This window comes from Zonotrichia albicollis, chromosome 17, assembly GCF_047830755.1.
Source record: "Zonotrichia albicollis isolate bZonAlb1 chromosome 17, bZonAlb1.hap1, whole genome shotgun sequence".
In the NCBI taxonomy this organism is placed as follows: Eukaryota; Metazoa; Chordata; class Aves; order Passeriformes; family Passerellidae; genus Zonotrichia; species Zonotrichia albicollis.
Window position 1 is genome coordinate 1,652,337 of NC_133835.1, and position 22,169 is coordinate 1,674,505.

Genomic DNA, 22,169 nt, shown 5'->3' on the forward strand with positions numbered 1-22,169 from the left:
GTGGTTTTTTACTTCAGTTTGCTTACTTGCTTTGTTGCAAAGCAGTTTTCCTTTTCATTCAGTGTGCAACAAATGAACTCATGATTGTGTGTCCTTTCATGTAACATGCAAGATGGTGGCTTATTGTATTGTTACCAAGATTATTGTTATTATTATGACTTTTTAAATCTGATTTGATCACCAATCCAGGAAATTCTTCAATTTATCTGCAGAGGGTTGGCTTTGTTTGTTGGTGGTGTTGTTTGCTATTCGTTTCCAGCATATAGCAGCAGTGCAAGGATGCATTTTGTTTCCTGTTTATATATATATATATATATATATGTATGTATGTATATATATATATAATATATTTGCTATTCCTTTTTTAAAAATTTTTGTCTCTTGCCATGAACATTGCAGCCAGGATGTCTATGTCTTGCTGATAAATCCAGCATGAAGGCTCCTTCTCCCCTGTTCTCCAGGTTGGAATACAGATGTTGGCTTCCAGGAACATGTTGGTCAAGATTCCTGTGCAAGGCAGATGGAAAGGACCAAGTCATGGAGTGCCAGTCCATGGAGGCTCCTCCCTGCATGAGGGCACTGGATAGAAACTTTGCAAACACTTGGGGCCACGGTTTGCATTTAATTAGCAGGAGCTTTGGTAATTAGCAGGAATTCAGGCACTGGGTTGGTGCTGGTGCAGGAAGGACATGAGGGCAGCTGTCACTCCCTCACTTTAAGCCATTCAGCTAAAACTGGGTGGATCCTATGGGATGCAGGAATGTCTGGATTCCTTTGTACTGTGGGACAGGGTGAGGCAGCTCCACCAGCCTCTCATGGCCTCCCCAGCTGCACTGCTGGTCACTTTTCCAGGCTTAAAAGCTGCCAATCAGAACCTTCATATGATAAAGAACCTTCATATGATAATGAAATGGAAAACCCCAGTTCTGAGGAGCCTCTCCAAAGGCACCTGGAGCCTGGCTCTGCCAGAGCCCCCAGAACTGTTCCCTCTCCTCTGCACCTCAGTCCCCAGTGCTCCCACACAGGGCTCTGGTGGCTGTGCCAGCCCAGGGGAGCTGCATCTCCAGGCTGGCAGGGGCAATGGGGTCAAAGAGGGGGTTCAGGGTGGGGCAGGACTCCCCAAGCCCTAGAGAAGTGTCTGGGACTGTGACAGCTTTGGGGTGTCTGCAGGGAGGTGCAAACCTTGTGTGCTACTTCCTACACCTGTGTGTGTATAAAAACTAAACCTGGGCATCTGAGTGGGACTGAAAGCCTGTACGGTTTTTGTAAAGCAAACATAATTTCTGCCAACATTGTTCTGATACTTTGGCTTTGCATAACCTGTAGCCAAGTGCCTTAGCCTACCCAAAAACCTGAGATCCCTCATTCCCTTCCCACCTCAGGGGGATGAGCAGGTCCTTTCCTTTTTACATCAAATGCCTCTGAGCCCTGTGCTGAGCAGGACAGCAGGGTGACATCCACAGCTTCCTGACCACAACCAGGTGGCTGAGCCCAGAGCCACCATGCCACCCTCTGTGGGGACCAGAGACCGTGACCTGTGACACCACCATTACCAGCAGGTGTAAATCACACCTGGCAGCTTCTCCACCTACCTGAGATTTCTTGTCCCTTTCCTCTGGAGAGGGCTCTGTTTCTCTGTACACCACAGCTTTGGTTACCAGCATGTCAGGGTGCTGGAGTTTTGCCTCTTTGATTGCTAAAGCCAGTGCCTGGAAAGCAGAAGGGTGAGAGAGAGCATTTATCCTCCCTCTCCTGCAATCAGGCACCCTGACTGCAGCCAGAAAGCAGCTGAGCAGCATTCCAGGGAGCAGAGTGGGATTCCAGGAGGACAGGAATGCAGGGGTTCACAGCTGAACCCACAGCAGATGGGCAGAAGAGGCTGAAGCCCAGCATGGGAATCCAGCATGATTGGGAATTCATCCATGACTCGGAGCCCCCACGAGCTGCCTTTCTCTGCTGCTTTTCTGTACAGATGTGCTACTGAAACCTGGGCAGAGGAAAACACTAGAAGAATCTACAGCAATTATCAAATTCATTATTATAATTCTAAAAATTATTTCAGAGCCTTTTAATTACTTTATCTCTTTATTTCTTTTTCTTAAGTAATGAATCCCTGTGAGACCACAGGGAAGTGACCTTGTGGACCTAAAGACTTGTGTCAGTCTTTGTGATTTCATCCCAAAAGTGTGTCACTTTTGTCCTCTGACACTGAGGCACCGTCACCTGGAGGCTCAATCTGTAGTGAGGTTGTGCTGGAAGAGAGAAGTGACCTGGGTCACTTTGGAGTATTTCAACAGAGAAAGAACACACAGAAATGTGTTTATGACTGTAAAAAAGTGGATGCCATCACTCTGTTCTGCACTGGGATGTGGCCTTTGCCACTACTTCGTGGTGGGAGATGGCCTGAGAGTCACTGCACCCATGGGAACCCGCCCTGCTGGACAGGTCTGGGGCCTCGGCGGTCAGGTTTTGGCCAAAAGCAGTAAACAGGTTCAGGCGGAAGCAGAAACATGCAGTGCTGCATCCAGGGACAGCCAGAAGTGGGCAAAGGCAGAGCATCCTGCTCCTACCTGGTCCTGGTCCACATCTTCATCTCCCGTGATGATGATGCGCTTCTCTATCCGGGTCTCGGAGAACCCTCCTTTCACAGTCTGCGTGAGGAGAGGAGAGGAGAGCTCTCAGCCCTGCCCCAGCAGCCAGCTCCAGGCAGGGGAGGGAACTCTGCCACAGGAGCAGGAACAGCACCAGCATCCCCTCAGAAGTGCCCTGTAATCCAGCAGAGCTCCCACTGCCCCTGGCTCAGGGAGGAGGGAGACACAGAGCAGCCCCAGGGGAAGGAGAGGGGCTGGGGCAGGTGCCAAGCACCCTCCTGCAGCTCAGCTCCCCCACAGAGCTGCTGCTGTCCTTATAGAACCACAGAATCACTGTGAGGCTGGCAAAGCTCTCTGAGATCACCAAGCCCAACTGTTCCCCCAGCACTGCCAAGGCCACCACTGACCATGTCCCCACGTGGCACAGCTACACATCTGAAACTCCTCCAGGGATGGGACTCCACCACTGTCACTGACATCTTTTATGAAAAATCCTTTCTTTAGGATTTTTTCCTCCTGAGAAGCTGAGAGGCCTCAGGAACAAAATGTAAGCAATGGTTATCTGCTGCTGTGGAATGCAATAGGTGCATCTGTGATTGGTCTCATGTGATTGTTTCTAATTAATGGCCAATCACATTCCACTGGCTCAGACTCTCTGTCCGAGCCACAAACCTTTGTTATTCATTCCTTCTTTTTCTATTCTTAGCTAGCCTTCCGATGAAATTCTTTCTTCTATTATTTTAGTATAGTTTTAATGTAATATATATAATAAAATAATAAATCAAGCCTTCTGAAACATGGAATCAGATCCTCGTCTCTCCCTCATCCTAAGACGCCTGTGAACACTGTCACACACCACTGCCCTGGGCAGCCTGTGCCAGTGCCTGGCCACTCTTTCTGTAAAGAAATTTTCTCAAATATCCAATCTAAACCTCCCCTGGTACAACTTGAGGCCATTTCCTCCCATCCTGTGCCTTGTTCCCTGGAAGAAAAGCGTGTATTTTATCTGGGGATGCAAGAGCCATGGGTGAGACCCTCTGCTGCAGCCTTGTCTCCTTCACTCCCACCCCTGGCCTGCCCCTGGCTGAATGCTCACCCCTGGCTGTGCCTGCCTGCTGTGGTCCCACCTGGCTGGATGGCACAGGCAGCACCCAGGGCACACAGCACTCTGTGGGATTGCCATTCCATGGGACAGCACTCAGCTCTTGGCTTGCTGGAAGGAGAGGGGCCCTTTCTGCTGTACCTGGCACAACATAAATCCACCCATCCCCTAATTCCAGTGGCCTTCAGGAAGCCCTGGAGCTGCTCTCACCTTGGTGACGTGGGTGGTGGTGGAGGTGGAGAGCGTTTCTGCAGTGGCACTGAATATGCTGGTGAGCACTTCCTTGCCAGCGGAGCCGCCCGAGATCTGCGGGACACGAGCAGTGGGACACCATGGTCAGGGGACATCCTGGAGCGTGCTCAGGGGACATCCCAGAGCCTTCTGCTCCTGGGGAGCCCAGCCCAGCCCCAGCCAGCCAGGACCTCCCTCTGGGATGTAGCCCCTCAGCCCAGCAGGGAGGGGAGAGCACAGCAAGGGAAAAAGGCAATGAGCTGTGCTTCCAACTGCACCAAGAGCTTGGGGGGACCAGGGAGAGGTTTCCACAGGTATCCAGGCCCCCAGCAGCTGCAGAGGGCAGAGGGTCTCATGACTGCTTTTGGCTCTTCCCTACCCACCCTCAGGGCCACTCTAGCACAGAGTCCTCAGGCTGCCTCTGTCTCTGTCCATCCCACTTTGCATGCCAAAAGCTGGGAAGGCTGGGAAGGAAGGCTGGGCAGGATGCACTGGTACCCCAGCCCCAGGGCTGCTCTCCCTGCAGCACAAAGGACGAGCCTGGGGCAGCACCTGGTGTTTGGCCAGGCTGCACTCCATCAAAATGAAGGGGTGGAGTAAGAAATCCCTTTCCAGAGGCAGGGCTGTGTTGGGCAGGATGGTTGGTGGCCACCACCTCCACTGGGAGTCAGGAGACTTTGTGGGTGGCCTTGGGTGACCCCACAGGACACCCAGAGCTAAATGCATCTCAGCCCAATGCAGCAGGGACTGGGGTATTTTTGGGAATTATCCTCCTCAGGCAGATGCTCAAGGTATGGATCTGGCATAGGAAGAACCCCACAGCTTGGGGCCTCCTGACTTCTTGCTCCCCAACCTTCTGATCATCCTTCTTCCCTTCCCAATACCAACAGATCAGCTGGGTGCCAGTGCTGGGAACACAGCAGGGGGCCCAGTGGGACCAATCCCACCCACTTCCAGCCCCACAGGGTTGCCTTTCCCAGCTTGGCCAGGTCCCCCCTCACCGGTGACAGGGAGCGAAGGTCTGTGGTGGGAGCGGCCCCTTTGCCAGCCTTGATGCCGTGATCCTGTAAGAAGAGCAGATGGCACGTTGGCTCATGTTGGCATGGGGCAAACATGGCAGGTGCCACCCTCCAAAGACACCCCCAGCGGGGCAGGGTCCCCCCAGCACAGGTGGCCCCGGTCACTCCCACAGGAGCAGAGGGACCGCAGGGGACAGTGGCTGCCCCTCCCTCGAGGGCCAGCCCCGCTTACTGAGGTCACCAGCGCTGTCTCTGTGGTGCCAGCCTGGCCAGTGCTGGTGGTGGTGCTGTCCCTGCTGCCCGGGGTGCCTCCGTCCACCTGCCAGGACAAAGGAAACCAGGTGAGCCTGGAGGTGCCACCAGGGAGTGGGTGACACTTGCAGGGACAATGTGGCCATATCCTGCTGCCAGAGGAAGCCAGGGAGGGCAGTGAAGCTACAGCCAGCTGGTGGCTGTCACCCACTAGAGATGTTCCTGTGTGCCAGCACTGCCCAGCAGCATGGCAGGTGGGGCCAGGGACACCCAGACAATATCCCTTTAGCTTGTGTTTTTTGAGGACTGCACCATGCCAAGGGTGAGCATAGGCCCCCAACCACCCCACAAAGCCACTGCCCTCCCAGAGCTGCTGCCAGGGACAGGCTTTGGTGGGCTGAGGCTTTGGGGAGCCTCAGGGCTCAGGCTCTCTGGGGAGCCACCGTGTCACCTGGGCCGTGTCTGTGGCGCTGACCCGATGGGGAGCGGAGCCTTCTGCTTCGGGCTTCTTCACAGTCACAGCGTCTGCCTTGGGGGCTGAGGGCTGCAGGAGGAACAGCAGAGAGTCAGCAGAGCCTGGGGCACGATGCCAACAGCCCTGAGTGCTCTGTCCATGGCACGGTGCTGGAAAGAGATGACCTCTAAGGTCCCTTCCAGCCCAGCCACTCGAATTCTGTGCTCCTTGTGCAGCAGCCCCTGGCAAAGCATCCCTGCCCTGCTCCTTCGCAGGTGCCACACACACAGTGTTCTGTGAGTGTCACATTGAGTCCTGCCTGGGCAAACTGCAGGGCTGGGCTGCTGCCCTGGGCAGACAGACACCATCCACAGTGCCCTGTGACCCACACATCCCAAATCAGCCCTGCTGCTCTGTCCCTGGGATTTTTTGGATAGATTTATAGACACCATGGATAAAGACAAGCTACTCTTCAAAAGCCAAGTGAGAGCCACCAAACCAGTTTCATGCCTATGCTGCAGTCATTTTGTGATCTGTACCAGTTCCTGGTGGCTCTGGGTACACCTGGGTGTCAGAGCCTGGGGGGAATGGACACAGGCTGGCAGCACTGCCCTGCTGCAGGAAACTGGAGCTGCCAAGGGCTCCTGCATGGGAGATGCTCCACCAGTGCTCAGTATTCCTGAGCCAACAGCCCTGGAGTGGATCACCCATGGTCACAGCCACACACCAGGGTTTCCAGGCTGGTTCAGAGACAGCTCCCTCTAATTCTGCAGCTTCTTCCTGGCTTTAGGTTTGGACTAACCTCAGCAGCTCTGGCCAGCACTGGGGACTTACCTGCAGGGCTGGAGGCTGCCCTAGGTGGGTGGGCCAGAGATGGCCCTGCCCAGCACAGAGACAAGGCCACAGAGATGCTGTTCCATCCCCATGAGTGCACTCGGCCCCACACACATGCACATGCAATTTTGTTAGCCCTGCTATGACCCCTCCCAGCACAGAGTGACCCTCCTTGAGCTCCAGGGCGGTTCCATGAGGCCAATCCCCCCCAGCCCCAGCATGACCAGAGAGGTTAGTGGGCAGCACATGGCTCTGCACTACACGGACTGGTCACTGAATTCATGCAGGACACGAGGACAGCTCCCATGGTTAGTGCCACGTGCCCTCCCTGCGGCGCACATGCTGCTGTGGGCTGTGCTGGGTCAGCCACACGCAGGGACACAGGTGACAGTGACTTCTCCTGGTTAGCAGATGCATCAAGCACGTGACAGAGCCATGCAACACAGACACAGCGTGCACCGGGCAGGAACGGGGGGTGGCAGCCAGCATGCTCCCCAAAACCAGCCGGGAGCACAACGTGGGCACAAGGGACACAGAGGCATGATGGCACCGGGCTGGTCTCAGTGAATGGTGTCCCTGTGTACCTCTGGCTGGGAGACATCTGGGCTGGGCTGGGAGACCTTATCCCGGCCTTTCACATCCTCTTCCAGTCCGGGAACTACTTTGTCAGTGTGCTGCAAGGAAACCAGGCCTTCATCTTCTGTTTCGCTCTTGTCCTTGTCCAGCTCGGGCAGGCTGCGGGAGATGTCCTCGAAGGCCGTGCCGTGGAAGTCCCCGATGACGGTGAAGTCCACCTCCGCCTCCAGGCTGGAGGTTGAGCTGACGGTGATGCTGGAGCACTTGCGCTCGATGGCCAGGTGGTTGTCCTTCAGGAACACCGAGTCCTTCTCCTGGTCGGGCTCCTCGTCACCGGTGTCGCTCTCGGGGGCCCTGTGCCGGGGCGGCTTCACCCTCTCCTCGGGGCCCTCCCTCGCCCCCGCTCTCTGAGGGAGACACAATTGTGGAGAGAGAGACGGGGCCATGAGCACCGCGGGGCAGCGCCGGCGGGACACGGCAGCAGCACGAGGAAGAGGAGGAGGAGGAGGAAGGCTGCAGCAAACATCACAGAGTAGAGTCAAACACAACTCAAGCATGGAGACCGAAACCTTTCTGACAGCAGTGGCTTTGCTGCAGGAGAGAAGGCGACTCCATTGGATTGTGCCAAAAGTTTGTTGGCAATGAATCATCTCAAAAAGGCTCGGTCAGACAAAAAACAAGCTCGGCCAGCTTGGAGGCACTTCAGTGCACCGGTGGAAGCAGATGGATGCAAAACAATGGGTCTGACAGGAGACATTCAAAAGAGCTCAGACGAAGGGCTATCAGATGTCAGTGACTCAAAAAAAAACAAACAAGGGAAAGAAAGAGAGAAGAGTTTGAAAGGAAAGGGCCCATCAGCCAGGCACGGTGAGGGAGAAGCAAAGGAAGGTGCCAATTCCACTGAGGAGGAATGAGCCAATTCCACTGAGCATCCTGTGAAGCATCACCCTGGGGGGAGGTCCAGCCCAACAGCTGCCCCAGGGTGAGTCTGCCCCACTGACACCCCCTGCCCCTCCAGAGGCCTCAGGTGGGTCTCAGGGTGACCTGGTCAGTGTAATTGACAGCACGGCCAGAGCCAAGGGATGACCTCCCTCCATCCACTCTTCTCCAGACACGGACATACCTCTCAACTCTGCCATCGGAGGGGACGTGTCCCATTGCCACACTTTGCCATGAAGCCATGGGAATCTACACCCAGTTGTCCCTTAGGAACAGCTCTAAGCTCACCGATGCCAGAGGAAACCCCACCTCCTGGCCTCTGCTCCAGGCGTTACAGCCAGGGCCATCCCCCGCGGGCCGGGCCTGCCGGCACACCCCTCCCTCGGCACTGTGGGAGGTTGAGAGGTATGGGCGAAACACAGGGTGTCCAGCAGCACCGGGGAACACGCTGCAGACACGTGTGGGGGTGTGTCTGACCAATACATACAGAGAGCCCTGCAAGGGGAGCGGAGGGGCAGCACAGCCCTGGCCGCGGGGCGAGCGCTCACACTGCCGGGAGAAGCACTTAGCAAAACAGCACTGAGACCTGCGAGACCACTGGAACAGCAGCCTTTACATTCTCTTCTTTCAGGCTGGATTTTACTGATGGGTCACATAAATCCTTTTCTTCCCCACTTGGTTGCTGAGATTTGCTCTGGATTAGAGAAAAGGGTTAGTCGGAAGGAAATGAACTCTGCAGGAGCTGCTCAGGCGCTCACAAGAGCGAGGGAAGCTGCTCCATCAACCGGCCACCAGCTTGCTGAAGGCAGGGCAGGGTGGCAGCTAAGCAAGAAGGGGTAATCAACCAACGTAGGAAATGCAGGGGTGAAGCTGGAAGCGTGGGCCGCGTGTCCGTGACAGTCCCAGCTGCTCCAGCCACCCCCCGGCGCCCTGTCCTGCTCCCGGCCACGGAGCTCGGGTGCCCCTCCTGGGTTCAGCATTCTCCAGGGAGCCAAAATGTTGGGGGGCGCAAAACAAAAGCTGATGAACCGACTGGGCAGCGGCTGCGCATGCAGCCAGTGAAGCCTGACCACACACACAGACAGAGAGGACAGGGATGCAAAGCGCCTGCTGCCAGTCAATGGAGTGTGAGGAGCCACTGGACACGGGCAGAGCCACAGAACATGCGCACGAATGGCCCGTCCGGACGGCTCGGTGCGGTTACCACGGCCTCGGCCAGGGTGAGCTCACAGCCGGAGTCGGGCGAGGCCAGCTCGGCACTGTCTTCTTCGTGCTCGGGCTCGGCAGAGACTCCTTCCTTCAGGGACTGAGGCTGGGAGGTGCCTCCTGAACCAGCCCCTTGCCCGAGGACCAAGGAGCCCACGCTGGACACAGGTCCCACTGCAGAGGGTGAGGCGAGGCCGGTGCTCCAAGGCAGATCCTGTGCCACATTTGCCTTCCCCGTGGCTGTCACCAATATCTCAGCATCAGGCACGTGCTCCTGTCCCTCCTGGCCCGCCCTTCGCTCCGCTTCACCTTTCTCAAACATCTTGATCTTGGAGGCCACGGAAGTTTCCCTGTAGCTCTTGCTGTCCTCCTGGCTTCCTGGGGCCAGGGCAGCATCTCCGTGCTCCTGGGCCACAGCTCCTGCCAGCCCAGCCATGCACACCGACAGCCCAGGCCCTGCTGGATGTGTCTCACCACCTGATTGCCCTGTCCTGCCTTCATTCACCACAGCAGAAAGCTGGGATGACTCGCTTCCTTGGCACAATCCTGCTGCAGGGGACTGGGAGGGAGGGACATCAGCAGCTGCTCTGGGAGGAGAGTCATCCTGTGGTGGCTGCCCCAGAGCCAGGTCACTGTCCCTGGTGCTTTCTGGGACTGTCCAGCTCCCACACTGCAGATCTTGTCCAACACTGAATTCTGAGTCCCGCTGTGGCTCTTGTGCTTTGGGATCTGCATTGGGGAGGGGCAAGTCCCTCAAGATTGTCTCAGTCTGCTGTTCTGCTTCTTCTCCCTTGGGGGGCACCTTAGCCATGACAAGGCTTTTGTCATGGGACAGTTCTTCCATCCCAGAGCCTTCATCTCTGGTTGGCTTCCCTGACCCTGAGCCCTGGAAGAGCTCTTTGATCATGGGCTTCTCTTCCTGCACTGGCTCTTCAGTGGCAGGCACATTGTTCTGTGCTGTGTCCATGTCCTGGGCCACCTCGCTGGTGGCCAGGTCTCTAACCTGGACTGACTCTGCTGCAGGGTCTGTGTTTTGGGGTGGTTCTCCTCTAACAGGACTTTTCACCTCATGGGGTTTCCATGAGGCAAATCCCACATCTTGGGACTGCTCTTCAGCTTCAGGATTAGTGCCCATGGGCAATCCCACCTCCTTAGAGGGGCTCCCACGCTTGGGCATGGCCACCTCTCTGGCAGGGCTGGTGCCCAGGGACAGGTCTGTGCCCGGAGGCTCCGTACCTGGAGATGGCTCCACAGGGACTGGCCTGGGTTTCTGGGGAAGGGGCGGAGGGACAGGAGCACTGGGTTTGTCCCCCTCCAGCCCCGTGGTGTGAGTGTGGCCCTGCCAAGACCCAGCTGATGATGGTGGTGACTTGGGCTCTATCTCTTCCATCTGAAGAACCACTCTGGTACTTTCCTCCCTGTCACTGTCTGCTCCAACCCTTCCCAAGAGCCCCTCCAGTGCTGGGCAGATGTCTGGGGACTGTTCTGGGCTCCCTCTGTGCTCCTCAGCCCTGGGGCCATCCCCTGCCAGGCCACATGGCTTCAAGCCTCCCACCGAGCTCTGCAGCTCCATCTCCTCTGGTCCCACCTCCTGGGAACACAGCAGGGCTTCACCTCCCATGGGTGCTCCTGCAGGCACCCCAGCACCAGGTGCTTTCTCTGGCTGCAGGGACAGCTCTTCCCACCCTGAGAGGGGATGTCCCTCCAGGCTGGTCCCATCACAGCTCATCCCAGGTGGCTCTGGTGCTCCAGTGGGTTTTTCAGACACTGTCCTGTGCTGGTGACTTGCTGAGGAGAGGGCTTGGAACCCTTCTGCCACAGGTGTGACATGCTCGGATCCCTCCCTGGATGTGTTTACTGGGGCTTCTGGTCTCTCCTCCAAGCCAAGACACCCACCAGTGTCCAAGACCAGGTGTGCTTTACTGTCCTTCTCCTCCCCCTCTGGATCTCCTAAGTAGATGATCCTCTGGGTTGCAGAAGTCTCTGAGCTGTCGTCACCAGCCTTCACTTTAATTTTCAGGACCTCTGGGGTCGTGGCTGCCACTCTGGCCTCCTGCTTCCTGAAGACTGCAGAAGCACGGTCCTTGGAGAGCACCTCACCTTCTCCCTGGGGAGGCTCTGGCTCCAAAATCTTGGTCCTTTGCCTCTCTTCAGGCTGCTGACAGGGCTTGGGCAGCCCTGGCTCCCTGGTGGCTGCGCCTCTGCCCGGCTCTTGGTGCTCCCCCTCTGCACTCTTGGTGGGTGGATGTGCCTCCCCTGGGCTGGACTCACCCCTGCTTTCCTTCTCATAGAGCTCATCCTCCCACACAGACTCAAAATCCTCGGGACTAGCAATCATTTTGGCTCTCTTCCTCGTCTCCAAGGCTGCAGCTGCCGGCTCTTCCTGGCCTGCCCCGTCCTTGGCTTTCCCTACCGTCACCACCACTTTGGTCAGGCTGCCACTCGTGCTCCCCTCCGAGGTCCCTGCACGTGCTTCTTCCGTCTTGGCTCTCAGAGTTTTCCTCAGAGCTACAGCTTCCAGCCTAGGGGCTTCTCTCTCTATAAATACCCAGTGCTCCGAGCCCTGCATTGCAATTGGAGCAAGAAGAGTTAAACGCATCAGACACCCGGCCCCGAGTGCTGCTGGCACGACTGGCACAGCTGCTCAGCCTGGCACGGGGCTGCCTACATCATCATCATCATCATCATCATCACTGTCATTATTATTATCATTATCATTATTATTATTATTATTACTATTACTATTGTTCTTATCAAGGCCAGAGTTGAGGCTCTGCACAGAGCCCAGCCGCTCATTGATGGGGAGAGGGGCTGAAATAAGGAGCTGCTGCCACACTGGGGACCGAGCCAGTGTCCTCTCAGGGGACAGTGCTCTGCTCTGGGTGGTGGCCCCCTGACACACCTGCAATACCTGGGGCCCTGCTGGTGGCACAGAGTGGGAGTGGAGCTCCCAGCAGACACAGGAACACCACCAGGGTCTCTCTGGAAGCAGGGGAACACAGCTGGCTGCCCCCTTGTTTGCAGCTGGCTCTGGCTACTCCCAGGGGTGAGATTTCATTGGAAGCAAGGCCCTGGGTTCTGGGTAGCTTCACCCTCAGTGTCACTCATGTGCCCTAAAAATTTGTCAGAGTGCCAAGAGCATGAGCAGGGAAAGAAACCACTGCAAGCCATTAGCAAGGCCCTGTCTCTTTCCTACCAGCTGCTGCAGCTCAGATTCCCCAAAAGGCCATCCCTCCTTTCCAGCTCACCAGGGACATCTCCTCAGAACACAGCCATGCTGAAAACAAGTGTTCAGCAAGTGTCACCTGAGAAAGGCTCCCTGGGAAGTGTAAAAGATCACAGGTTCAGCAGCCGGACCAAGCAAAGGCCACGGAGCATCCTGCAGCACAGCCACAGCAGGAATGTCACCGTGCTGCTGGCAGGGGACACCAGGTCACTGCTGCCAGGGACACCTTGTACATCCATGTGCTCATCCTGCACGTCAGCTGAAGGCCTCATGAGGGCCAAGAACAAAGCACTGCTAGAATCCAGCCACTTTCGGAACAGCAGGTAGGAAATAACTCATGGGATGAGAGTTTCAGGAGAACATCTGCACCATGGGGCAGCTCAGCCACCCCTGGCAGCACATGAGGAGGGCAGAGCTGGGGCTCCCCGTGTGGCTGGCACTGCCCATGGCACAGCCTGCAGCAGGGGCAGGGATGGCGCTCGAGGGCACCAGGATGCACTCCAGGCCCAGGGAGGGGCAGCCTGGCCGTGCCCCCTCCAGCCAGGAACAGCTGGAAACTGAGCCTCATCCCATGCAGGGCACTGGGGGAATGTTTGGAGCAGTTGCACCAAAATGCAAACCTAGTGACTGATACTGGAGAAAGGGAAACAGGGGGCAGAGGGGAGCAGAGCCAGAGAGAGGGAAGGGAAGGTAATATTAGAGAAGAGAAAGAAAGGAGGAAAACCAGTTACTAGTGGAAGAGCTCCCACAAGGAAATGAGAAGTCAGTGAAAGCCCCCAGCAGAAGAATGCCATTCCCAGCTGCTCCTTTCTCTGCCAAGTGTCAAAGGAAGCAGAGCTCCCTCGGCACAGTGCTGCAGGCCCTGCCCCTGCCCTCACTGCAGCCCCCAACCTGCCCCTGCCTCAGGCTCTGCCAAGATTCCCTCTGCCCCCAAAAACCCCCAGGAGCCTGCAGGGAAGCACCTGGGGCTGTGCTGTGGTACAGCCCATGGGCCCCACAAGAGAGCACCCCACCCTGAGGGCAGGAAAGTACCAGCTCCTCACAGTGCCAGGGCATCCATAGGGATGGGATCAAGGGTACCCTCCTCCTCTGGTGCCAGAGGGATCCTTGGCAGGGACTCTGCCCTGGCCAGGCAGCCCCAGTGAGCAGCAGGGGCTGCAGGAAACCTGAGCCCCAGCCCCCTCCAGCAGGAGCCTCTCCCACAGCCCCTTCCCCTCGCCAGCTGCTCTCCAGCTCCATTCCTCCACTCCTGCCTCCAGGGCAGCTTTTGTTCCTTCCCAGTTGATGGCACTGGGAACAGAGCCCCTGCCCCGGGGCTGTTCCCAGGTGGGTGTGACCCGTGGCAGCACCATCCCCCCTGCCTGGGAGCCCCCTGGGCAGCCCTGCTGCTGCCTGGCCCTCAGTCCTTGTGCTCTCTCTGGCCCTCAGTCCCTGTGCTGCTGTGTGACCCTCAGTCCCTGTGCTCTCCCTGGCCCTCAGTCCCTGTGCTCTCTCTGCCCCTCAGTCCCTGTGCTGCTGCCCAGCCCTCAGTCCCTGTGCTGCTGTGTGACCCCCAGTCCCTGTGCTGCTGCCCAGCCCAGCTGGGTGTCCCTCAGAGCAGAGAAGGGCTTTCTCTGCCCCTCAGTCCCTGTGCTGCTCTCTGGCCCTCAGTCCCTGTGCTCTCCCTGGTCCTCAGTCCCTGTGCTCTCTCTGCCCCTCAGTCCCTGTGCTCTCCCTGGTCCTCAGTCCCTGTGCTCTCTCTGCCCCTCAGTCCCTGGGCTGCTCTCCCTGGCCCTCAGTCCCTGTGCTCTCCCTGGTCCTCAGTCCCTGTGCTCTCCCTGGCCCTCAGTCCCTGTGCTGCTCTCCCTGCCCCTCAGCCCCTGTGCTCTCTCTGGCCCTCAGCCCCTGTGCTCTCTCTGCCCCTCAGTCCCTGTGCTGCTCTCTGCCCCTCATTCCCTGTGCTTTCTCTGCCCCTCAGTCCCTCTGTGCTGCTCTCTGCCCCTCAGTCCCTGTGCTCTCCCTGGCCCTCGTCCCTCTGTGCTCCCTCCTGTCCAGCACCCACGCTCAGCCAGGACAGCGCTCACATTCCTGAGGGTGCAGCAGTTTCTCTCCTGCTCCTGCCCTGCTGTCCCACTGCTGAAACCATTCTCAGCCAGGACAAGGATGGGCAGCTTGTGGGCACCTGTACAAATCTCCTTACCAAAGCCCTCTCATCCCTCTTCTCTGGCTGCAAACCAGAGTCCTTCAGAGGAGATCTTCCCTGAGCAAAGGGGGTGATTTTCTTCAGGCTCCTCTTCTGAATTAAGGCCCAAGATAAATGTAGATCAAAAAATCTGACCCCTGGTATATCTTCATCCGACAGGACCTCTTCACCAGTCAGGAAACCCCCAAAGTTTCAGATTTATTCCCAAACCAGCTTCTTCCCTCTCCTCAGGCTCTTGAGATGAGCACAGCCCAGCCCAAGGGGCATCCAGCTCCTCCTTGGTGTGGTATACACTCTGCTCTGGAGGGCTCTGGCCACAGCCCACAGCTCAGGGCAGCCCTTTTGCGTCCAGAGCCTGAGGGCTCTGGGGGATGCCTGGAGCAAATCCCTGGATCCTGGGGCACATCCCCCAGGGAAGCAGGAGCTTGTGAGGAGCTGTCAGTGGGCTGGGGGATGGAGCCACAGCAAAGCTGCCTCTCAAGGGCTGATGCTGGGAAGGCTCTGTCCAGAGACCAGCCCTGACCTCCCAAGGGATAAGTGACTTTCACATTCCTGCCCTCCCCCCCTCCCCATGCACCTGCTCTAGGGACAGGAGCAACTGGGAAGGGCATTCCCACAGTGGCCTTCAGCACAAGAGGCAGAAAGGAAAGAGGAGAGCAGGGAGCAGAGACAGCCTCTGCTCCTGCCAAGGGGGGCCATAGCCTTGGAGAGGCACATGGGGGGCTTCTCCCCTGGGCATCCTTCAGTGCCCCTGCTGCCCTTCTCTGCTCTGAGGGACACCCAGCTCACCTGAGAGGAAAGCACAGCCTCAGGCAAGGAAAATGAGGGAATCAGATGTTGGACAAAACAGGGGGCAGGAGAGGCTCCTGGCACTGCCCAGTCCAGCGTTCCTGCCCTCCAGCAGGAGTGGGGCCAGAGGGCTGGAAGTGACAGACCACCCAACCCCATGGGCACCAAGGGACCTCCTGGCAGTGATGAGAGCTCCAGCCTCTGCAGATGTGCTGTCCTTGTGCCATCACCCCCTCGGGGCCATGACTCTCTCAGGGAGACCCCAGGCTCTGGCCTGTGGGGACACATGGCGACATGTCAGGGCTGAGTCTCAGTCACAGATGCCTGGAGAGAAACCCCTGGTGAGGCACTTCAGCACCTGCACCCCAGCTCAGGCTGGGCACACCGAGGGCAAGACTGACTCAGGAGATGTGTGTGCACCTCACACCTGCTGTTTCTATCCTCCAGCTCCCAAATCCTGGAATGGGGAGGGTGCCAGCATGGACCAGGAGATGCTGCTGCTCAGCTGAAGGTGCCATATCCTTGCTGAAGCCCAGGCTGTGCCCCAGCCCTCCCTGACCCCCATCCTGCCTCCTGGGGATTGCTTCAGCCAGCCCAGGTTCAGGCTCCTGCCCATGCTTGTGACTCTGCATGGTCTAAGGGACACCCACATGGAGCAAGAGTGTGCCCAGCCTGTCCCCCACCCCTCTGCCTCCCCTGGGGTGCTCAGGCAGGACAAGTGTCCCAGCATTGCACATCCCTGGGGCCAACCATGCCAGAACCAAGGCTCAAACCCCAGCCTGCTTTTGCTCAGTGAAGGCACCACTCCTGGCTGTCCCCTAAACCCACATACAGGGGGTGCTGGGAGCTCACAGCCCTCACACTGATGGAACATGATGTGCACAGGCATGGCTCCAAGGGTGCCCTTTGTCAGGGTGCCTGGGCCTAGGGAACCCCAGCTGCAGCCAGGACAGCCTGAGGCTGCTGGAGCAGCCACCCAAGTGTCCAGGCCATCGGGTCACCCCTGCTTTGGGACCCTCAGTACTGAGCTCCAGCACTGGGAACTCTCTCCAGGAACACAGAGCCCTGGAGGAACAGCCAGGGGAGAGGTCCCACCAACAAGGAGGGGTCCTGCCTATCACCAGAAAGGGCACCCAGCCATGGGTAGCTTTGCTCAGAGGGCACAAGACCCCTCGGCAGGCTGGGGACCCCCAGGGTGGGAGTGAGAGGTGGGAGAGAAAGGGGATGGTGACAACCTCAGGAGAGGAGACAAGGCTTTTCTGTGTGAAAGACTCCATGCTTAGGGAAGCTCCATGCTCAGATGCAAAATCCTCTAAGGTGTCCTCTTCCATCGTCTGTGCCAGCACGGAAACCCCAGCACCCACGGGGAGAGAGAGAGGGAGACAGAGACAGAGAGACAGAGACAAAGAGAGAGAGAGAGAGAGAGAGAGAGAAAGGGAGAATTTGAGAAGGAATGAAGGAACAAAGGGTGAGCAGGTGGGTGAGCGAATGGATGGATGAATGGATGGAAGGATGGATAGATAGATGGACAGAGGTCACAGCTGTGCCAGCTCTAGATGCTCCATTCATATCTCTGCACCTGATAAATTCCATGGTAAAAGCAATGTGGGGGAAAGCCCCCCTTCCTCTGAGCACTGTGAGGGGCCACAGCCCCCCCTGCAGCCCCCATCTCCAGGCAGTGCTGGGGCCCACTGGGAACACAGGCACATCCCAAACTCCCCACAGAGCCTGTGCCCTCTCCATGGCAGGGGCAGCCAGGGCAGAGCAGCCCCAGGTGGCACCCACCCTCCCGGAGCCACGTCCCCTGCTGCGGGCACAGCACACACCAAGGGACAGCAGGCAGGGAAGGTCCCTGGCAGGGACAGGGCATCCAGGCTGGCAGGGGGACACTCCTGTCACATGCTGCCTGCACTGAGCCCAGCAGGGACCCACAGAGCCCAGCTGTGCCACATCCACACCCCTCCAGCACGGGGGCTCTGTCCTGGCACCCCACTCCAGCACTCTCCTGTTGCCTCCCTGGTCCCAGTGCAAAGCCAGTGTGCACAATGCCCAGAAGGGAGGATGTGGCTGTGGGATCCAGCACAGCACCACTCATCTTCCACCTCTTCCCACCACCCAGGTTCCACTGCTGAGAGCACCACAGGGCACCCCTGCACCGCAGCCTGGTCCTGCCCTGCTGGAGACACCCCTGGGCAGGAGCTGCACTGGCCCTGCCCCACAGGCTGCTCCTGAGAAGAGTGTGCAAAACCCCACCCCATGCGCCACCAGAGCCACAGCCCACCTCTCTGGTAGCCCCAAAACCCCTTCAGACAAGGGCTGCTCAGTCTCCTGCAGTGCCCAGGGAGATTCCCCACCAGCAGTAAAAATGGTTCAAAAACATAGAAACAACACCCCTGTCCCCAGCACGTCACTCCCACTGAGTTCCCTCAGGGCAGCACAGGAGCTGAAGGACTCCTCCCCAACAGATCCTGATCCTCTCTGGAAGAGAAGCAGCAGAACAAACCTCAGTGGCCTTTTCAGGGGTTCCCTTTGGTGTTTCATCCTCGTGCTTGGGTGAGGAAGAGGCAGGTGAGGAAGGCAGCCTCCTGTCCCGGTCCCTGTGAACCAGTTTGCTGTTGGGCTCCTTCAGGGTCCGCTTCAGCTCATTGATGCTTGCCTGGTGCTTCAGCAAAACGTCCTCTGGCTTGTCTAAAAACTTGGGAAGGAGAGAGGAAGAGGGAGATGGTTAAAGCAGCAGCCCAGTCCAAAGGGATGAGCAGGGGCACTGGGAGGGCTGGTGTCACACTGGGCTGGAATTGAGGGGCTCAGGAGCCAAATGAGGAGCAGAATGGAGCACCATGGTCTGCAGGTCCCACTGTAGGACAGGGAGCAGCTCTTTCACTGCAGGCAGCAGCACAACGTGGGTAGCAGGTGAAGGGCACAGCATGGCCTGGTGGCATCTCCAGGGCTCTGTGTCCTCCTGGCTGGGGACATGCTAAAGCTTCCTGGAGGGGAGAGCTGGCTCTCCCTTGGGACCAGCAAGGAATGGGGCCCTGCTGGAAACACCAGCAGCCTCTGCTGTTGGCTGGTGCCAGGCACAAGGGAGCCCAGGCTCTGTCTCACAAAGGCCTTTCCAGCAGAGCTCCCCCAGAGCAGGCTCTGACAAAGGGTTGGAGGTCCAGGGCTGGGCAGGGATGTCCAGCTTGGATCCAAGACTGGATCCCCGTGGATCAGCCCAGGCTGGGGTGGGTCTGATCTGCTGTGGAGAGAGGACAGCTCAGAGTGCTCAGGGAGAAGAGAGGGGTCAGTGTCAGGGCACGGCGCCGGGGTGCCCCCTCATCCTGCCACAGAGGTGGGCAAACCAGGAGGAACCCGGCTTCTGCCTCCAACCCAAACCCAAAGCTCTCCTCAGGTTCAAAAGGAGGCCCCCAAACACCTCCCCAGCACCTTCTCGGCAACAGAGCAGAGACCCGTGAGAGTCCCAGCAAAAGCCCCACGGAATTTTCCAGACCAGAGGGCTCAGCAGCGCTCAGGAAAGTCCCGGCCTGGCCCCGCATGCCCGAGCTGAGGGGGGCTCAGGTGTGCCCACCTCTGGGCTGGGCGCAGCACATGCACATGCAGGGGGCAAGCGATGAGGCGGGCAGGGTTGGGGCGGTGCCCACCCCTGCTGGGGCTGCACAGGGAGCCTGGGCAGGGTCGGGGCAGTGCCCACCCCTGCTGGGGCTGCACAGGGAGCCTGGGTGTGCCGCCGGCGTGGCCAACCCCATCCCCTGGCAGTGCTTGCTCCCATTGGCAGCTCCAGCTGGGATCTCTGCTTACGGAGGCGAACCCTGGGGAGCACCCCTGGATTTGAGGCCAGGATGAATCATTCCTGATGGGGCCATCACAGGCACAATTTGTGCAGGGAGGGTTCAGCCTCCCTCTCTGCTCAGCCCCCCTCAGGGTGGGCAGGCACAGGGCCGGTGTGAGTGCTGGCCCCCCCAGGCAGCTCAGAGCCTCTTGGCCCCTGTGGGGTGGGATGGCAGCCACAGTGCTTGGGGAGCCCCAGCCCAGCTCCCCCGGGGGCTGCAGGAGGGCTGGGCAGGGGGGATGAGGCACTTTGGGTCAGGCAGGAGCAGAGCGTGGGTCGGGTGCCAGCAGGAGGATGGGACCAGCTCCACAGGAGAGGAGACACAAGGTGAGGACATGGTGGGGTCAGGAACACGAGCAGAAGCCAAGTCATCCCAACGGGCCAGGGCCTCTCCTGCCCTTGGGAGGGCTCTTGCTCACAGGCACGATCAGGACCACCTTACTTAGTGGGATAGAAGATGCCACAGCTGATGCCCAGCTGTCTGTTCCTCGGGCTCCTCCAGCACCCAACCCCCGGCCCGATGCATCTTGTATTCCAGTAAATAGGGGGACAGACGGACTTGTTTTGGGAAGGATGGACAATATGATGCACCAATGAGGACTAAGATACTCCAGAGAGAGAATACCTCCTGCTTGTGCCTGGGGGTTGTTTCGTGCTCCGGCTGGCAGCAAAGAGAGGGTTAAAAGTAACCAGCAGGGTCAGTTGAGGGCACTTGTCACAAACACCACAGTTAAGCTGATAGGCTGGTAGGGACCCCCCTCCCCTCCCAGCATGGGGCTGAAATGGGCTGGGACAGCCCAGGGACCAGGGCAGGAGGGGGTGGGCTGTGCCAGGCAGTGGTGGGCACTGATGTGCTCAGCCTGTCCCCATCCCTGTCCCAGAACCGGGCTGCTCCCAGGTCCAGCCCTGCCTGGAGATGAGCCTTGAGACCACCTGGAGGGCTCTGGGGAATCCAAGTTAACCTGAACCCCTGTGACAGCTCCACTTCCACTGGTGGGGCCAAGAGCCACATCCCCAGGGCCCCACCAGCCTGGGGCACAGCTGACACCCACAGGGCTGCAGGGACCCTGCCCCTGAGGTGACCCTTCCTGCCTGCAGCCCAGCCCTGCTGCCTGTGCCCAGGCCCTGCCTGCCCCTCCACCCCCACCCTCTTCTGCCCACCTCGGCTGTACCTTCAGCTCCTTGATCTTCGTCGGCGTGGTCACCTCCTCATCCTCTGTCTCAGAGCGTCTCCTGCTGCCAAACTCACCGTCCTCATCCTGCTTCTCCCCCTCAGGCCCGGCGTCGTGGTTCTCGCTGACAGAGGCCGGGCGAGAGAACTCTGCCCATGGGGGACAGACGGGTCACTGCAGCCCTGCCACCCTGCTCCTGCCCCTGCCAGCTCTGCCAGCTGAGTCACTGCAGCCCTGCCATCCTTCTCCTGCCCCAGCCCTGCCAGCCTGCTCCTGCCAGCTCTGCCAGCTGGGTCACTGCAGCCCTGCCACCCTGCTTCTGCTCCAGCCCTGCCACCCTGCTCCTGCCCCTGCCAGCTCTGACAGCCAGGTCACTGCAGCCCTGCCACCCTGCTCCTGCCCCAGTCCTGCCACCCTTCTCCGGCCCCAGCCCTGCCACCCTGCTTCTGCCCCAGCCCTGCCACCCTGCTCCTGCCCCAGCCAGCTCTGCGAGCTGAGTCACTGCAGCCCTGCCACCCTTCTCCTGTCCCTGCCCTGCCACCCTGCTCCTGCCCCTGCCAGCTCTGACAGCCAGGTCAGTGCAGCCCTGCCACCCTTCTCCTGTCCCTGCCCTGCCACCCTGCTCCTGCCTCTGCCCTGCCACCCTGCTCCTGCCCCAGCCCCCTGCCCTGCCAGCTCACACCCGGGGCAGGTGATTCCAGGGGTCCCAGGGCACAGGGGAGGGGGTGATGTGTACCTCAGCTGCCTGACCCAAGCCCTGCCATGTCCCCCTGTTCATGCACAGTCTGAGCTACCCCTAGGAGTGGGGACAGCCCCTGTGCCACGGGGATGGGGCTGGGGACAGCCTCCAGAAGGAAGGCTGACGGTGCTGTGAGCCAGCCCAGCGAGGCCGGGCAGCGTCCCCTGTTGGTGCCAGAGGCGCAGTGTCCCCGTGTGCCCCGTACCTCCGTCCAGGCTGCGGGACATGGTGTAGCGTTTGCTGGAGGAGCGCTCGAAGAAGGGCGCGGGCCGGTCGATGAGGGCGCTGGCCTGGCGCGTCTGCGCCTGCGTGCGCCCGCTGTACCGAAACTTGGAGCCCATCACCAGGAAACCCTTGGGGGGTGGCTCTGGGGACACCAGCCTGGGGGTCACAGGGGTGGGACGGTGTCAGCGAGCCCCAGTCAGGCCCCCTGGCACTGCTCCCCATGTGCAGCCACTGCAGCAGAAGCAGGAATGTGTCTGCCTCTGGGAAAAGAGGCCTGGAGAAGGCCTAGAGAAGGTGCCTCACCTGAAGAAGGTGTGATGCTCTATGCAGACCTTCCAGAGCCTCTTGGCTGAGCGGTGGTTGGGCAGCTTGAAGCCAATGGTGCTCTCAAACTGTTCGTACTAGGGGGAGACAGAGACAGGCTGTTACAGACACATCCTGCCCCAGGGGACATGCTAGGACCTTGCCAAGGTCCTCAGGTTCCCCTGGCAGGAGCTGTGACCATGCAAAAGACCCTCAAAAATCTTCTTCAAATTCATGCTGGGATGGTCCATGCCCAGCACCATGCCCAGCAGAGTGATAGCCCCCACATCTCTGGGCTAAGCACCTTCCTCAGCTGTAAACAGCTTTTCAGTGCAAGAGAAATTCCCTCAAGAAACAAAAAGCTTTTACAGCTGTTTTGGTCTGAGGGCAGCACTCCCAGGTGTGCTGTCCTTGCCCTCCAGCCTGCTGGAACAGATGGGCAGAAATGCATTTTCCCACCATAAATGAGTGGAAATAGTCTGAAAATAAATGAAAAAACC

The 22,169-nt window shown here is 58.7% G+C and overlaps 1 protein-coding gene across 15 annotated transcripts in view; it reads right to left on the reverse strand.

The window, feature by feature from the left end:
* Positions 1-302: 302 nt before the first annotated feature.
* The window catches only part of EPB41L1 (erythrocyte membrane protein band 4.1 like 1), a 62,133-nt gene continuing 40,266 nt past the window's right edge, over positions 303-22,169 (reverse strand). For 4 of the 15 annotated variants that reach the window (XM_074553635.1, XM_074553634.1, XM_074553636.1 and 1 more), the window contains 16 exons: positions 21,670-21,767; positions 21,347-21,522; positions 20,403-20,551; positions 19,856-19,891; positions 17,905-18,096; positions 16,637-16,735; positions 9,203-11,767; positions 8,585-8,692; positions 7,068-7,466; positions 5,647-5,739; positions 5,176-5,262; positions 4,926-4,988; positions 3,904-3,999; positions 2,571-2,651; positions 1,593-1,709; positions 303-507 (listed from right to left, as the gene is read on the reverse strand). In XM_074553635.1, the coding sequence (XP_074409736.1) occupies positions 499-507; positions 1,593-1,709; positions 2,571-2,651; positions 3,904-3,999; positions 4,926-4,988; positions 5,176-5,262; positions 5,647-5,739; positions 7,068-7,466; positions 8,585-8,692; positions 9,203-11,767; positions 16,637-16,735; positions 17,905-18,096; positions 19,856-19,891; positions 20,403-20,551; positions 21,347-21,522; positions 21,670-21,767 (4,368 nt within the window). In that variant the 3' untranslated portion in view covers positions 303-498. The remainder of the gene's footprint in view (positions 508-1,592; positions 1,710-2,570; positions 2,652-3,903; positions 4,000-4,925; positions 4,989-5,175; positions 5,263-5,646; positions 5,740-7,067; positions 7,467-8,584; positions 8,693-9,202; positions 11,768-16,636; positions 16,736-17,904; positions 18,097-19,855; positions 19,892-20,402; positions 20,552-21,346; positions 21,523-21,669; positions 21,768-22,169) is intronic. The other 11 variants (XM_074553638.1, XM_074553639.1, XM_074553641.1 and 8 more) reach the window with 11 other exon arrangements.